At 40.0% G+C, this 18,549-nt stretch overlaps 1 protein-coding gene across 1 annotated transcript in view; it reads left to right on the forward strand.

Annotated features, from left to right (window-relative positions):
* The window catches only part of SPTBN5 (spectrin beta, non-erythrocytic 5), a gene marked incomplete at its 5' end in the record, with an annotated part of 344,281 nt that overhangs the window by 40,817 nt on the left and 284,915 nt on the right, over positions 1 to 18,549 (forward strand). The window contains 5 exons of the mRNA XM_082275221.1: positions 1,947 to 2,578; positions 4,558 to 4,696; positions 10,626 to 10,858; positions 12,820 to 12,973; positions 16,485 to 16,685. Coding sequence (XP_082131347.1) covers positions 1,947 to 2,578; positions 4,558 to 4,696; positions 10,626 to 10,858; positions 12,820 to 12,973; positions 16,485 to 16,685 — 1,359 coding nt within the window. The remainder of the gene's footprint in view (positions 1 to 1,946; positions 2,579 to 4,557; positions 4,697 to 10,625; positions 10,859 to 12,819; positions 12,974 to 16,484; positions 16,686 to 18,549) is intronic.

An 18,549-nucleotide genomic window follows, 5' to 3' on the forward strand; every position in this document is an offset into this window, starting at 1 on the left:
ACCTCAGATAAGGCCAGATAGATAAACAGACAGTGCTGACCGTGGGTGCAATGCTTTATAGGTCCATTCCAAAAAAAATAATAAATGCATATTTTTTTTACAAGCTGGCCATACGCTGATCGAATTTCGGCTGAAACCAGTAGAATAATAGAGCACCGGGTGGTCATGTCAGGACCCTCCTGTCTAATATCTTTCAAAAATCAAAGGAGCCAGCCAGAAAAATTCTGGGCCAAACCGTGACTGTGGCCAATCTGCTGTAGTCATTGTTTGGCAGCACCCACTGATTCAGAATACAGTAACCTAAGGGGAAATGTATCCATCTGAATGGACAAAAATCTAATAGTTTACTGCTTTAGTAAAGAAAGATAGATATCAAGTGTTGAATCTTTAAAACAAGTCAGCATTAACCACTTCCGGACCGGAAGATCCCCCCTCCCAATGACAAGGCCATAATTTGCGATTCCGCAATGCGTTAATTTAATGGACAATTGCGCGAGCATGCGACACTGTACCTAAATAAAATTGATGTCCTTTTTTCCCCCACAAATAGAGCTTTCTTTTGGTGGTATTTGATCACCTCTGCGATTTTAATTTTTTGCGCTATAAACAAAAAAAGAGTGACAATTTTGAAAAAAAAAAAAATATATATTTTTCACATTCTGCTATATAACATTCCCCCCCCAAAAAAATTAAAAAATCAAATTTTTTTAACATGTTAGGCCAATTTGTTTTCTGCTACATATTTTTGGTAAAAAAAATCGCAATAAGCGTATTTTGATTGGTTTGCGCAAAAGTTATTGCGTCTACTAACTACGGGAAAGATTTATGTCATTTTTATTTATTTATTTTTTTTACTTGTAATGGCGACGATCTGCGATTTTTTGCGGGACTGCGACATTGTGGCGGACAGATCGGACCCCCTGACACTTTTTTTTACACTTTTGGGGGTACCAGTGACTACAGTAATCAGTGCTAAAAATATGCACTATTACTGTAATAATGACACTGGCAGGGACGGGGTTAACAGTGTGGGTGATCAATGGGTTAAATGTGTACCTAGGGGCGTGTTTCTAACTGTGGGGGGGGGGGGCATGGCTTGTGGAATGACCATAGAGACCTGTGATCCTATATAGAAGGATCACAGGGGCTCTGTGATCATTCCAGGGAGAAGAACAGCCAGCTGTGTTTAGCTGACCGTTCTCTCTCAGCGGGGGAACGATCGCAGGTGTCAGGCGGCAATCGGAGCCGTCTGCCCCGTGCATCGGCTTCCCCGCTGATGCGGCCCCCTAGCTGCAGGTGCGTGACCGACGTACCCCTACGTCAGTTTGCCTGGGAGAGCCACACTGCCGCAGTATATAGGCGCCGTGTGGTCGGCAACCGGTTAAGGGCTAAAAATCCTTCCCACCTCATCTAAAACTTGTGAGACGTTTGTAGTGTAGCATACACTTTAAAGATACATAGGGTTGATTTATTAAAGGCAAATAGGCTGTTCACTTTGCAGTTGCACTCTCAAAGGGAATTTTCCACAAAACTTAGTGGATGAGATGAAGTCCTACTGACTTCCATCATCTAGTCATGTACAAACAACAATGCTATTTTACTTTTTATTTTCCTTGCACATGATTGGTATTCTTTGCAAAGTAAAGTTGCACCACAATCAATAAACTCTGTGAAAAATTCCCTTCCAAAGTGCAGCTACACTTGCAAAGTGAAAAGCGCATTTGCCTTTAGTAAATCAACCCCAAGGTCTATAGTCTGTGAAAGAAATGGTGTTTTGGGAATACACAATATTTACCTACCAGTATAATTGGACTCTCTGCTGTTCTGCGTTTGTTAGTAGCACATTGCTATTGATTAAGCTATGAAAAAAAATTGTTGGCTTGAATATAAACAATTCATTTACAATAAACTCTAATTATTTTTATTCTTTTCCTCCATCAATTCAGACCCTGTCCTTGGTTCTCAATATGAAAAATCTAAAGACCCAGTATGAAACAATGACATCTGATTTGATAGAATGGATAAAACGGAAGGTGTTAGAGATGAACAACCGTCACTTCCCTAATAACATAAACGGAATGCTACAACTCATGGCAAACTTTAAAAACTACCGTATGGTGGAGAAACCTCCAAAATACCAAGAGAAAGGCTTGATTGAGGCCCATTTTTTCAACATCCGAACAAAATTACAGGGCAACAACTTACGTCCTTATTTCCCAGCTGATGGGTTTTCACTGAGTGATTTGGAGAAGCATTGGACCATCCTGGAGAAAGCGGAGTATGAACGGGAGAAGGCTCTGCAGGCAGAGTTGATGAGACTGGAAAAGTTGGAACAGCTGGCTCAGATTTTTCACAAGAAGGCCCTCCTGAGAAAAACCTACCTTCAGGACATGACACAAGTTATTGAGCGCCAAGATTTCAAGCCTAACAATCTTTCCCAAGTGGAAGCTGCCACCAAGAAACTTGAGGCTATTGAAGCTGACGTGTTTCCACGAGAACAACGCTTCAATTGGCTCGCGGAGATGTCTGTCATTTTACAGAGAGAGAATTACCACAAAATTGAAGAGATACTAGTGAAGTATGTATAATAAAATAAAATATACCTGCTGCCAATAGTAATTGAAATATAAAATCTGAACCTATGTCAGTTATTTTACATTTATTGTCCAAAGTGTTTTAAAATTACCTGTGAGGTTACACATTATGCTCAACATAGTGTGTACAGCTCTTTTCAAAAGTTCTTCTTGGTAGAGCTATATTTATATTGTAGGCCTGTAATGGCCTTTGTTGAATCCAATGCTAAGCAACCACTTCCACCTCTAGCATTTCTGGCTACGGCCATATTGAGTAAGGGCAAAAAATCCATGTAGCATTTACTTCCTGGAATTCATCTGCCCTCAGGGTCGGTGCAAGGATTTTTGCCGCCCTAGGCAAAATAAAAATTGCAGCCCCCCCATATGCTTGGCATATTGGTTAAAATTAGGTGTTTTCCCCCATTTGGCTATTGTGACGTTCAGTTTAATTCCCAAAAATTCACACTTTTATAAATGAACCTGATAAAACATAGTTCAAATTGTACGTTTCATGAAGTGCACCTCTCTCCCTCCCACCCCCCATCCCAAGTTGCTGAATGGGTTAAAACGTCTTCGGTAACTTACCTCAGGCTGACGTTGGCAGGGGAGACCTAATGCACATGTGCAGTAATGGTCGCCCACGTGCATTAGACCTACCTATGGGAAAGCATTATTCAGGGCTTTCCTATGGGGATTTCGGCGACGCTGAAGCCCTCACATAGCGTGGCTTGCTGTAGCACTCAGGCGGCACAGCATGAGGAGTGCCGCACCGGCTGGCGGCCAGTGGTTTATTACTGATTATGGGTGCAGGATGCCCGCGCCCCCTGCTAAGTTGTAACCTAGATGGCTGCCTAGGTCGCCTTACAGGTAGCCCCGGCCCTGTCTGCCCTTAGCTTAGACATGCAGGCAGGGGGTGTGCTTAGCTGAGAAAACCCCTCCTCCCCTCCTGAACACTACTGGGATGTATGATATAATTTTCCCAGGCCTGGAACCAGGAAGTAACGGAAGAAATGTGTAGTAGGTTTAAAACAAGTAAAAATTATATACTTTCAAATCTACTAATGCTAGCAGCATGAGGATTAAAAATAGTCAATGTTTATTGAGAGAGTGAAGTTCTGCTTTATGTGAATGCTCCACCAAATGTGTTTTTAGAGCAAACTTGTAGCTGATCTGGATTATTAAAGTCTGTGCCATGCCTTAAATACCCAGTTTGAGGGTCCTTAACCTACATGCCTGTCATGGAAAAAGGACATTACCCAGAAGTGCATTCTCCTTTTTTTTTTTGCAACCATTTCCAATGGGAATATTTTACACAATCTAATCACCTGTAGTTTGTACTGTGTATCACGGGTGTCAAGCACTCTACAGTAACATTTTCATGCATATTTGAAACATAATTAATCCTATGACAAAATTACTAACATTTATAATAATGTGTCTATTAAAGTAATTAGCTTATGAGAACTTAAAACTATTTCTGTTTCCACTAATTTGTTGGATTGAACAAAACAGCAGACAGAGGCCAAGAGAAGCCTACTGAAATGAAGTGGTTAACACCAGTAAGTAGGTTACTCTTGGCCTCTGTCTGTTGTTTTTTTTTTTATCCATTTGTTACAAGGACCACACCAAAAACATGGCGAGTTGGTTTTTTAAACTTCCTTTGGTAAAACCCTTGACAAAGAAGCTGGATATTGTGCAATTTCCCTATGTATTATTTTGGTGCCCTATTAAAGGCCCTGTTATAAAGTGCCCAACTATATCAACTCATTATTTCCCTATTTAACCCGCTGATTCTGATTTGGAAACAATTGTAGATTGGCTGGCTGGTTTTTTTGCCCTGTCACATTCATTTTTTTATAATTTTTTTTAGAAATATCTTTTGGCAGCCTGTCCATGTCAGCTTAACCAACTGCTTCCTGATATCTGTAGCATTAGCCTTTGGTGGCACTTCAAGATAATTACTTGTCTTTTCTTTCTACTACAGACAACGAGAGTTATCACGGGGATGGCAGGAGCTCCTTAAATTAATACAAACTCACAAAGAGCCCCTGGGAGACAAGTTCCAAATACTGGTCCTCTTAAGAGACATTGACAGTGTTGTTGATGAGCTGAAAGCTATGCAGGTAATAAAATAAAATAATGATTTCTGTATATATATTTACCCAACCGTCCATAAGATAAAAAATAATTTTACCAAATGTTTATAAATGATTTTAAATGTGAATAGTATCTGTGCATAACTGTGTAAGGCAGGCCATACAGGGTGCAAATTTCTTTCCTGAAACCATGGGTTGCAGGAAAGAAAATTGCATGATTCCCCCATCAACACAGACAGTACCGACAGGGCAATCCCTCCTGCCCAGCAATTGTCTGCTCCTGGCAGGGGCGGGCAGAGCATGCAGTCCTCACTGAGAGAAAACAGTGATTATTGCTAGTGGCTATAGCAGCCGCTAGTAATAAACGTAAGAGAATCTGGCAGGCTGGTTGTACCCAAGTTGATCAATCGATCAACTTGGTACATTTAGCCTGCCTATTAACAGTTCAAATCTCGTCTGGTTCCTGCTGAACCGGCGGAGATTCAAACCTTATTCATTTTCTAACTGGCATTTACTATACATAGCCATATACACACAATGAAGTAGTTATCTAGACACAGTTTTGAAGGAAAAAATCTTAGAGAGTCGCATGGCCGAAACTATCTACAAAACTCTCTTTGGGAGGCCTTATCCTGTTTTTCATTCAAATCTGTCTGTCTCTTTTTCTTTTTCAATTGTCTCTTTTTTTTTGGTCTGATTTAAAGATCTCTCTGGAAAAATGCAGCATTTAACTTCCAAAAGTATTATACTAAACCAAGCCTTTCATCCAACTTCTATGTTAAGGCAGTATGCAGAATAAGTGGTTGTAGAAAGGCCCTTGTGGATTCTTCAATATTCAATATTTTTTTGTGTATTGATTCCTCAGGGTTCTTGTAATTGGGAGTGTGACATGGATGTCCTTTGGCTTCATATGCTTTCTGGCATGGAAGTTCTTTGCCTACATATGCTGCCCTTCTTCCACAGCTCAAAAGGCTTGTAGTTATGCTACTAGGAATATTAGATGTACTTCCAAACTGCATGTAGTGAAACAATCACAGGCACCTTTGCAGTGGAATGAGCCCACCGTGTACCTGGCAATTTTACCTGGTGAAAAAAATATATAAATCTGCGCAACCAGTGAAACCAAATATATAAACAACAGCAGCTGCGCACAATGCAGACACTAAATTATTACAAATATAACATAAAAGTGCAGCGCTATAAACAAATGATAAAGTGAACATATGAAAATCCATATAAGTGAAATCCCATTGAAAGGTGTAAAAAGGCAGGTGCACTTGATGGCCAAAGTAATAAAATCAAAGTTAATTTTTTTTTTTATTACATATCACCTGGGCTTCCTGAGCTTCCCTTTGGTGTATACACTGTGGTGTGAGAACGCAATTTTTGTATAGGACCCCATGTTGCCATTTGTCTGGCTGGAGGAAATGATGTCCCAGTGATCTAGATCTCGGTTTATCCATTTAATAGAGCGAGTGAGACCACCCTTATTAGGGGGTCACATTGCATATAGTAAGCGCAGTGTGAGATCACGAGCTGGTGACACCTCCAATATCTTTCATCACTATTCACAGAGTGTGGGATCTTTTCATTGCTTTGACACCTTTCAATGGGATTTTACTTATATGGACTTTCATAGGTTCACTACAACATTTGTTTATAGTGCTGTACTTATATTTTACATTTTACCTGATGGTTGCTTGAGAATATTTACTAAAAAAACGTTCATTTTGTGAGCCCGTAAAACAGTTTTGTGTCTGTTTCACTGACTGGGAAATATCTCTGTGGGAATATTTCTGAACTTTACAGTGGAATTAAATGTAGTGAGGCAAAGACAAAACATTGGGCTGAAGTTACGGAGCCAAGGACTAGGCTTCAAGTACTCCATGTTATGCCCTACAAAACTAAGTATAATCCATCAACTGTCAATCTTTTTCATTATCACTCCCAAAGATAGCATTTAGAAGAATGAGTCTAGTTGCCAAAGCTGAGGTGCCAATTACATTTTGACCACAGGTATCACTGCCAAGTGTTTGCAACATGACCTCATTTGTCTGTCCCTTTGGAAAAACTTTTTTCACTTGTTAAAGACTACTGTCACAAGTACTGTACTGTTTTCTACAAAATCCTGATCCCTACTTCCTCAAACTTATGCTTTTAAAAATAAACATTAATATCAGAGTCTTCCCCTATTACAATCCTTTTAGTTAGCCATGATTGAATTGGTCATATCATTCAGGCCCTATGAATGCTCCTGATTACCTATATCATATATTTAACACATTTAGTCTGAATTATATTCTTTCACCCAAATAATTGTAGCTATGTTCACTTTGAATACCAAATTATGTGCAGATAGAGTAAATAGAAATGTACTTTTTACATTTTATTGTTAAGTAATTAGCCTCATTGTCTCTAAGCAGTTTACTCTGTATAATGATTAATTGGAGCCTGTGCTGGACTGATTCAGTTACTTTAAAAGGTATTCGGAGGTTCCTCGGATGAATGATAGTATTTAGCTCTTTAGGTGTGGGCTGCCACCTTACTGGCGTGACTGCAATGTTGCTTCAGTGGCAACGATATTGAGGAGAGAGGAGTGCCCAGTCTCCAGAGTACTAACACACTTGATAAAAGATTAAGGTCATTTATTGAGAGTCAAAAATGTACAAATCAAGCATTTTTTTTTTGAGGGAATATGCCTCCCACTTTTTCAGGGCTGTTGGTACATGTAAACAGAGATGGGTGGGCTCCGTGGAGGTACCTGAAAGCAGATGTCAGCTGTGCTGATGCAGGCAGACTCTGAAGAAGGTGTAGGGGTATTCCCATGAAATGCTTTGGCTTTATTTGTACATTTTTGACTATTAATAAATGACTTTTAATCTTTCATCAAGTATGTTATCACTCTGGACACCGGGCACTTTTCTCTCCTCAATATTGTTACTTTGTATAAGATAGGGGTCTATCTATATGAAAAGAATTGTTCAACTAAATATGTCTTCTAAACCTCAGAATTTCCCTTCTCACTACAAGTAATCTTCCTACTAAGGCTCTTAGCAAACTTGCTATGTTTTGTTATCTTAACATTTTTAAAATTAGTTTTCAAATAAAGATACACACAGTAGGTTGTATAATTTCCCTTGCAATAACTGTGTCCATTAACTGACTAGTAACTCTTGTGATTTACAACTCTGGTAAGAACAATTATGAAAGTTTTCTGATTACCTGGCAAAATTTAAACTGTTCTTACAGATTACTGTTATTGTTTGACATAATTAAAGTACAGTATCTCACAAACGTGAGTACACCCCTCACATTTTTGTAAACATTTTATTATATTTTTTCATGTGACAACACTGAAGGAATGACACTTTGCTACAATGTAAAGTAGTGAGTGTACAGCTTGTATAACAGTGTAAATTCTCAGTCCCCTCAAAATAACTCAACACACAGCCATTCATGTCTAAACCGCTGGCAACAAAAGTGAGTACACCCCTAAGTAAAAATGTCTAAATTGGGCCCAAAGTGTCAATATTTTGTGTGGCCACCATTATTTTCCAGCACTGCCTTAACCCTCTTGGGCATGGAGTTCACCAGAGCTTCACAGGTTGCCACTGGAGTCCTCGTCCACTCTTCCATGACGACATCACAGAGCTGGTGGATGTTAGAGACCTTGCGCTTCTCCACCTTCCGTTTAAGGGTGCCCAACAGATGCTCAATAGTGTTTAGATCTGGAGACACGCTTGGCCAGTCCACCACCTTTACCCTCAGCTTCTTTAGCAAGGCAGTGGTCATCTTGGAGGTGTGTTAGGGTCGTTATCATGTTGGAATACTGCCCTGCAGCCCAGTCTCCAAAGGGAGGGGATCATGCTTTGCTTCAGTATGTCACAGTACATGTTGGCATTCATGGTTCCCTTAATTAACTGTAGCTCTCCAGTGGCGGCAGCACTCATGCAGCCCCAGACCATGACTCTCCCACCACCATGCTTGACTGTAGGCAAAACACACTTGTCTTTGTACTCCTCACCTGGTTGCCTCCACACACGCTTGACACCATCTGAACCAAATAAATTTATCTTGGTCTCATCAGACCACAGGACGTGGTTCCAGTGATCCAAGTCCTTAGTCTGCTTGTCTTCTGCAAACTGTTTGCAGGCTTTCTTGTGCATCATCTTTAGAAGAGGCTTCCTTCTGGGACGACAGCCTGGCAGACCACTTTGATGCAGTGTGTGGCGTATAGTCTGAGCATTGACAGGTTGACCCCCCCACCCCTTTAACCTCTACAGCAATGCTGGCAGCACCCATACATCTATTTCTCAAAGACAACCTCTGGATATGATGCTGAGCAGGTGCACTCAACTTCTTTGGTCAACCATGGTATGGCCCTTTCTGAGAGGAACCTGTCTGGTTAAACCGCAGTATGGTCTTGGCCACCGTGCTAAAGCTCAGTTTCAGGGTCTTGGCAATCTTCTTAGCCTAGACCATCTTTATGTAAAGCAACAATTCTTTTTTTTCAGATCCTCAGAGAGTTCTTTGCCATGAGGTGCCATGTTGAACTTCCAGTGACCAGTATGAAAGAGTGAGAGTGATAACACCAAATGTAACACATCTGCTCCCCATTCACACCTGAGATCTTGTAACACTAACGATTTACATGACACCGGGGAGGGAAGATGGCTATTTGGCCATTTTCACTTATGGGTGTACTCACCTTTTGTTGTACACTCACTGCTTTACATTATAGCAAAGTGTAATTTCTTCAGTGTTGTCACATGAAAAGATATAATAAAATATTTACAAAAATGTGAGGGGTGTACTCACTTATGTATATCTGAATCCCAAATGTTTTTTCTTTCTGAAGAAAGTAGAGGGGGGGGGGGGGGATTAAAAAGCTTTTGGTTTTTATACCATCTGTGTCTAATTAGAAAGATTTAAAACAAAAATGAACTTTAGGGGGAGAAAAGACACCAATGTAATAAAAGGTTTGTACATTTATTGAGTCACATTAAAAATACAAATGACATGCCATATTAGCACAAAAACAAAAAATATATAACACAATTCATATAAATAGAAAATTACACATCCTGGTTGTTTTGGAGAATGGAAGTGCACTTGTCTCCATGGCACATGACGCGTTTCAGGCACATGACGCGGCACATGACTGCCCCCCAGTGCGCCGGGTGGAAAGAACCGTAAGCAAAGAAACCGGCGAACTGGGGGGGAAGTTTCTTTCTGGGGAGGCGTTTTTGATAACTTGAGAATGTGTGATCTCACAGTATGTGTACCTTTAATGTTATCCTTTACCAACGGAAACAATATGAAGGCACACAGTCTCCTTATGACACACCCCTGATAAAGCGTATGAACCTGAAACACGTCGGGTGCCATGGAGACAAATGCACGTCCATTATTCAAAATAACCAGGATGTGTAATTTTATATTCATATGAATTGTGTTATATATTTTTAGTATTTGTGCTAATATGGCATGCCATTTATATTTTTAATGTGATTCAATAAATGTACAAACTTTTTATTACATTTGTGTCTTTTCTGCCCCTAAAGTCCCTACTCATAGGGGGGATTATTTTTATTTTGATCCTATATGGGATGTCGGCAACTAGACACTAGACTCTCTAATGATGAGTTATTACAACATTAGGAAGATTTGGTAGACTCACCGGGAAGTGAGAGGATATCTTTCTCATATAAAGGAAATGCCCTCAGAGAGCTGTCACAAGAACAAGTGTCTCCATTGGATGACTACACTTAAATTTGTGTTCTGGTAGCAACTCACCTTGGTGAGGTTGGTTTTGAGAACAATTAGAGAGAGTGAATCTTCTTAAGGATAATACAGGCAGCGATAAAAACCTGACAGTGATCTTAACCGTTTACCACTCCATTCAAAAAAAGTTTGCCTTTAGTTATGCTTTAAGCTATTTTTCTTCCTCTCTCAGGAACTGGTTGGCTCAAAGGAGTTTGGGAAGCAACTCCCTGAAGTGGAATATTTTGTTCAGGAGCACAATCTCATTGAGTCCCAAATTCTGTCTTATGGGGAGACTGTTAAAAACATTTTGGACAGAGCAGAAAAAATACCCAAAAGTAAATCAGGAAACACAGATGTCCTACAGACAAAAATTAATAATTTGCGTCAGCTTTACCAAACACTGGTTTCCCTTAGCAAGTCTCGGTAAGTGTTCTGATGGTGGGAAAAAAGTATTTTCTAAATGATCAGATAGAGTCCTGTAATATTAAAATATTGCTCAATATAGTTCTTTGGCTTTATTAAATAGCGTTCATTTTCATTCAAATGCCAAAATTGGGTTCACAAGTTTGTTTTTTTTACTTCTATGCCTGATAAGCAGAGGTTTCTCCAAAATGAAGGTAGTGCAATTGGTAATATCATCATTATTATTCAGGATTTATATAGCGCCAACAATTTGTGCAACGCTTTACAGTATAAAGGGAGGCTATACAGCAACAATACAATTAAATTCAAGAGGGTCAGGAGGGCCCTGCTTGTCCTGGGAAGTAGATTAGCAAATAGGGAGGGGCTAGTGGAACAAAAGGTAATAACTGTGAGGGATGAACTGATTGGAGAAATAGAAAAATTAGCTTTTAGCTGAAGGCAGGGTAGGCTTCCCTGAAGAAAAACATATATCTTTTTTTCAAGCTGCATCCAATACAAGCCCAATCCCTGCTGCCTCGTGGAACACTAGACTCCATTATATTGACTCAGCTTGCAAAAATGGGCAATGATCTTGTGTCCTTAGATGTCTATTTGCGAAGTACACTAGTGATTAGGGATGCACCGATACCAGTTTTTTAAGACCAAGTACGAGTACCAATACTTTTTCACAAGTACTTGCCGATACCAATCACTGATACCTAGCCTGGGTTCACATATGTGCAGGGCACGGTTTGCAGCGTGATTTTAAGCCTGGCCGGTGCAGCTGGCCTGAAGTGCAATTTTAAAAACAGTCAGGTATGGTTTTCAGTTCGGTTCAGGTGCGTCTTCCAATGTCATACACTTTTAAAAATTTGCACCTGAATCCCTGAATGAAATTGCACTGGACTATTGAAGGTATAAGTTTTAGTATCAGAGATTTTGCAGGACTACAAGTACAAATGCTTAGTATTGGCACCAATACCAGTATCGGAATGGGTGCAACTTTACTAGTGATATAGTTATAAGCTCTATTGTTCCTTCTTCACTTGCATATGTTAACCCCTTTCATTCCCTGCCCCTCTCCATTGATGTAAAATTAAAAAAAGGGCAGGGCCAGCTTTACAACCGTATGGATTGCTTAAAATGCTCCTTAGACAGCTTGTCCTGACAGTGGTTGCTTTGTCTCCTAAGTCTATAGGCAGCTATGGACAGTGAAGTTTATAAGTGTTATGTAGCATAAGCAGTAAGTTACAGTTTAAGTCAAAAAAGGGAAAATGCAGGCATTTTATTTCAGGAGAAAAGGAAACAATGCTACTAAAAACTATTTCTGGGAGACTTGAGATAAGATTTATAGAAAAGACCCAAAGCTTTAATATGTTGCATATAATAGTAATTTTTTGCTTGCTAGTACTGAAAAAGTCAGGAAAGTATCTGAAGTAAGCAGGGACAAAACCCATCTGAACCTTCTGTATAAACTAGCTAAATACATTACAGGGGCAAAACAAAAAGTGTGCAAAGACTTACCATAGTTCACAGCCTTAGAAGAAAAGCCTGGCTCCTGCCAGCAGCTGTAGAGTGGGACCTTTGCATTTTTTGTGGAAGCAGTGTTCTTTCTGAAGACGTCTATCAAACCCCCCTGCTGAGGCAGGCCTTTAAACAAAAGTTAATCTCCCTGCTGATTGGTGAGCTCTAGATCTGATTAAGGAGTGTGTCAGGCCTCTGCAGAGAGACCACTGCTTTCATAAAAAGGTCAAGGGTTTATTGTTAGCATGGGACAAGCTGTTCTACTTAGGCTGTGGCTGCTTTCTAAACAAATTGCAAAGTTTTGAACACCTTTTCTTTTTTATGCACTTAGAATGCATTTAGCTGATTTCAGCTGAAAGTTCAGTTGGGTTTTAAAGACAATAATATTAATATGGCAGAATTTTCTATTCTATCACTAATGCACAGGAAATGGTATACAAACCTGCTTTTTATTCTAGGCGAACACGGCTGGAGGAGACATTGAAGCTGTACCAGTTCTTCAGAGACTGTGGAGAGGAAGATTCCTGGATTACCGAGAAGTGGCAAGTAATGAGACTGGCTGATCCGGGCACAGATCTGAGTCATATCACCTCCTCTATAGCCAAGCAAAAGGTACATAGTCCTATTATGGTGAAAGCGGCTAAGGAAAATTACCCAAAATATGTCTCACTAAATAATACTCAAAGTATGTGGTTCAAGCAATTTCAGCAGGTGAGCTCAGGAATCAAAAACTCAATAAAGTCAGTGTGCTGTATTAGAAATTGTTGGCCAACTTCATGTTAACAGTTCTCAATCATGAGTGCTGGAAGTAAGGGAGGAACACTCAGCATTTCAATAGCAACGTACACTAGTTTTGGCTGCATGAAGCATGGGGGAAGAGAGATAGGAGGGTGGGGGACACTGTCTTCAGTTCAAGGTGAGGATGGGATAAGAAAAGAGGAATTGTTTATCACTGCGCCTATCATTGCAAGAGAAAATGGTGGCAGATTAAATGTGGTCCAAAATTTAAAGTCTACAATCAGATCTCACTGTGCTGTGCTAGCCTTCAGTGATAGGGATCTAATCGGTAGCAACACGTCACAATTTCAGCATGCATTTATATCCATCTATGTTGAAAGCAAACTGGGCATACATCAAATAATTCAGTTACATGTCCCAATCTTTATTTAACATGACTTAACATTTTTTTCACATAAATCACAATGAACACAAAGTAAAGATCGGTGAATCGGGAATTGGTCATCTATGAGTTTTGAAGCTGATGGTACTTTACCACGCCTGAGTCCTGGAATACAAAGAGATCATCCAACACCTTATTAAAATACTGCCTAAAGTACATCGCAGAGAAGCACCATTCTGTCTCAGGAATTGGCATTTCCACCGTATCCCCCTACTGCTGATTTTTAAAGAAGTTCTTGCCTATCAATTTTGTATAATAAATGAAATACAAGAGCTAAGTGGCAACCATTGATAAGGCTTATTAAGTGCTGTCTCATATGTTTGCGACTGTGTCCAAGGGTCAGTGTATGAGAAATCCAGAGTATGTGCACACAATGCTATCAGACTGGCAGTTTGGTCTAAAAAGCTCATTGATAGTTAGCACATTGCAAAATTAAAAGCAAACAGAGATATTACTGTTCACATGTTTGACTAATGTAGATAAGTCACACTAAATGATTAATTTAATTCTATTGGCTCTACATATGCTGGGTTTTCCATTTCCAAAATGGATCTTTGCTAGCCATTGTTTCAGCTGACTTGTGCAGCTTCAGGTTTGCTTAGGTTACCTTGTTTTTATATTTTTTTTATCAACTTTTAAGTGTATGTTAAGCTAAAATCTTGTTTTATTAGTTTTGGATAGAGTAGGCAAGGTTTAAAACTCCTGTTCTTGTATTTCTTGTTGTCTGTGTCCCTTTGGGGAGACTTCCTTCACATCCTGTCCTGAAAGCACAACAGTAAGTTAGAGAAAATCTGCCAAAGTGAAAGGAGTGCTTCTTTTAGACAACTGTTACTGGAAGATATATCCTCACTGGGTGATTTTCCCTTAACCCATTGTAAAACCTCTAAAATTTTGGATTTCCTCTAACTTCCTGTCTTGGTGAAAGTGGTCATGAGTACAGAGTATGATTCCCCCCACTAGAGACATAAACTTTAATAAAACCTTAAAAAAGCGTTTAAACTTTGACCACATTATTCAAAACTTGATAAAGGATTGTTTTCATATACACTTTAATCCATGGCTAGTCTTGAACTCACAAAGCAGAGAGGGACCTTTAACCATTTCCCACCCGCTGGATGTCATATAACATCCTGGACTTTGAGTGGTGATATCTGAATGTGCAGGTGCAGCTGCAGGCATCATTCAGTTATCTCTTTTTTCTGCCTGCGATTCCTTGCATCGTAAAAAAAATCATAGTGGCTGTTCATCTGCTTGATTGTTTTTAAAAGGGGCAGGAGGGAACATTCCCACCCCCCTCCTGCCACACTCCAGTGCATCTACCGGCTCACCCGTGCAATCGGCGAGCCGGAAAATGAATCGGGCAGCGGCAGAAGTTTACCATAGAGAATACCGCAGACCAGATGGTCCCTAGCAGTCTCTATGACCTTCAGAGGCCGGGCGCGACGTTATGACGTCAGGTCCGACCTCAGCAGATGTAAACACTGCCATTTTTTTTTTTTAACAGGAAAGGCTGAGGTCGCTTTTTTTTATATCTCAGGTTTTCCAGCCTCCATAAAGAGGATCTGTCATGCCCTATTCCTATTACAAGGGATGTTTACATTCCTTGTAATAGGAATAAAAGTGATAAAAAAAAAAAAAGAAAGGCAAAGTGTAAAAAAAATAAAATAAATAAAAATAAAATGAGTAATACATTTTTTTAAAGCACCCCCATCCCCACAGAAGCGAAATCATACGTACGTCGTGCCCACATATGTGAACGGCATTCAAACCACACATGTGAGAGGTATTGCCGCGAATGTCAGAGCGAGAGCAACAATTCTAGTGCAACATCTCCTCCGTAACTTTAAAGAGGTAACCTGTAAAAAATTTTAAAGCGTCTACTATGGAGATTTTTAAGTACCGAAGTTTGACGCCATTTCACGAGTGTGTGCAATATTAAAGGTATCTATTTATTCAGCATAACATCTTCTATTTCTGAGTACTTTTCTAGCAAACAAATTACAATTTTTACATGTAGGAGAGGAGTGCCAGAACTGGCTCGGTATGGAAGCAGTTAAACTAATATGTGTTTCTTTTAGGCTCCATTCACACCTAGGCGATTTAAAAAATGGGCGGAATTGCCACGATTCTGCCCGCGATTCCAGAATCACGGCAAAACGTGGGATGCATTTGCGATGCCATTATTTCTTAGTGGCACCCCAAACAAGGTGCAATTTGGCCACAATTGTTGAGCGGCAAAAAGCACTAAAATTGCTTCAGAAATCACAACACCAAACGCTTCTGGCTGTGTACCAAGATTTGGAACATGAGCTTCTTTGGAGAGTTTTTCGAGAGGAGGAAGGCTTATTCAAATGAATGGTGCCGTTCCAAAAACACGCCACAAAAAAAACACAAAAAAGCTGAAAAAAAATGTGCTGCAGCAGCTGTCACTGCGCTATGCTCAGGTGTGAATGGAGCCTTATTTGGACACTTTGCTCGCCCGGCTGTTGTTATGTGAGGACCATTGTTGTGGTGAGCTATTACCATGGGTACCCTAAACAATGGCTTTGTTCTATATTTTGTTTCCTATTACACAGCGAATGACGACTGCTTCTGCTCAAACCAGATGTGTATGGCTAGTTTAGAAATGATCTATCTTGCTGTCACAGCTGTTTATGTGCAAATGAGTTGAAACCTTTCCCCAGTCCTGTGATCATATTGTGCTGCCTTGAAATCAACATTTCCGACAAAACCTGATTTGAAAAACCATGCACTTGGTCCTTTTAGCCGTTTAGATAGAACTCCTGTTTTTATTGTTGGCTATGATTCCACTAAGGAAATTTCTCCTCACTTTTTATCCATGTGATACCAGTTCAGAAACATGCTGGAAATAATAAAAAACATATCCAAAATTCTATCCTTTCTCCTCCTGTGTGGTCAATTTAACATTATGTTTTATTTTAGGCTTTAGAAGCAGAAATATATTCTCATCAACCCATTCTGGCTAAGGTAATGAGGAATGGGAAGGAACTTTGCCAGCTGAGCCACACAGACCAGAAAACCATTCAACAAATGATGGACCATCTGCAGAAGCAGTGGCTGGAGCTGCAGGATGAAGTAAAAAGAAGTAAGGTCCGTTTGGAAATGGCAGCTCTGATCAAACAGGTAAGTTATGCTACCAAAAAATAATCAAGCCTTGACCCTAAAGACAGACATACATTAGTTTACATTTATTTCAATTAATACTGAAAACACATTTTTTTCAAGGACTTTTTATTGCAAATACATGTCTTCATGCTGATTGTACCAAAATAAATAAATAAAGTGTTTAATATAAGTACTGATGAATAAATACCTAAAAAGGAGCTCCAGTCTGTAAAAAAATAAATAAATAAAAGTCAGCAGCTTACAAATACTGCAGATTCTGACTTTTATTATCAGGACACTTACCTGTCCAAGGATCCCGCAATGTCGGCACCCCAAGCCGATTCATAAATCAGTTTAGGGTGCAGGCGCTGGCATGGTAAGTAGAGGAAATCAAAAAAGCAAGGGGATTTCCAGTCACTACTTACCAACCAGCCAGCGACCAACTGAATTGACCTGTCTAACAGTATGCGTTAAAACAGGGGTTTAGTTGCATCCATTGGCAAATACATGCGTAAGCTGCAGGCCACAGCAAGGCACGCTGATATCTGCAGACCCGAAATCTACCATTTAAAGAGTCTCCACAATGAGAGCACATGCGTTCTAATGGATAGATGAAGGACAGGTGATTGGAGGGAGCCCACCCCTCCTTAAAGGCACAGGGTCACACTGAACACCCAGCACATTGCACAGTGGCAGTAAAGGTGTCAGTGCATTGCCTGGCCAATATAAATATGAACAATAATACAAAAAGTGGTCACCTCCCCCACCTATAACTGGTCTTGATAGTAAGGAGCACTGGAAGGGCAAACGAAGATTTAAAAAGCAAGGGGATTTCCAGTCACTACTTACCAACCAGATAGCAACCAACTGAATTGACCTGTCTAACAGTATGCGTTAAAAACAGGCTTCAGGCTTCACAGCCGGTTTCCTACTGCACATTTGCAGGTCGCGCTGCGCTTTCTGAATGGTCTTGCCATCTTCTGAGACCTGTGTGTGTCCCAGAAGGCAGTGGGGAAGGAGGAGGGGGCTGAAAATGTTGTAGATTGGCGTTCTTACCTGGAAGTGGGAGTGGGTACTTGTTAAAACCAGGTACATGCTCCCTCCCCCCAAAAAAAAAGTGCCAATTGTGGCAGTGGAGGAGGGGAGGTGCAAACAATTGGAGCTTCCCCTTTTGGGTGGAGATCCACTTTAAAATGTATGTAACATCTAAAAAATGTGCTAACTAAAAAATTTGCTACTTCTGCATTCTCATATTTGGTCTGATATGTATAGTACAGTATAGTAATATCTGCTTTTAAAAAAAATACCTGTTGATTCTGTAAAAAAATAAAGAGCTACCCTGTGTCCTGTGCTCTTTGCATGTTTTATCTCAATGATACTATTTTGCCCTCCCAGTTCTTGTTTTAGGCTACAAGTCAGTTGTGCCTATGACTTGGATTAGAAGACAGTGGGAGTGCTTCAGTAGTTTAGCAAATGAAAATGGGCAAGGCTAACACCACTAAGTCCACAAAATGCTGTATACTGTCAGTCCACAATAGGAAATTCAGAGGTACAGTGCCTTGCGAAAGTATTCGGCCCCCTTTAACTTTGCGACCTTTTGCCACATTTCAGGCTTCAAACATAAAGATATAAAACTGTAATTTTTTGTGAAGAATCAACAACAAGTGAGACACAATCATGAAGTGAAATGAAATTTATTGGATATTTCAAACTTTTTTAACAAATATAAAACTGAAAAATTGGGCTTGCAAAATTATTCAGCCCCCTTAAGTTAATACTTTGAGGTGCCACCTTTTGCTGCGATTACAGCTGTAAGTCGGTTGGGGTATGTCTCTATCAGTTTTGCACATCGAGAGACTGAAATTTTTGCCCATTCCTCCTT

This window comes from Pelophylax lessonae (genome assembly GCF_965119305.1).
Source record: "Pelophylax lessonae genome assembly, chromosome: 13".
Lineage (NCBI taxonomy): Eukaryota > Metazoa > Chordata > Amphibia > Anura > Ranidae > Pelophylax > Pelophylax lessonae.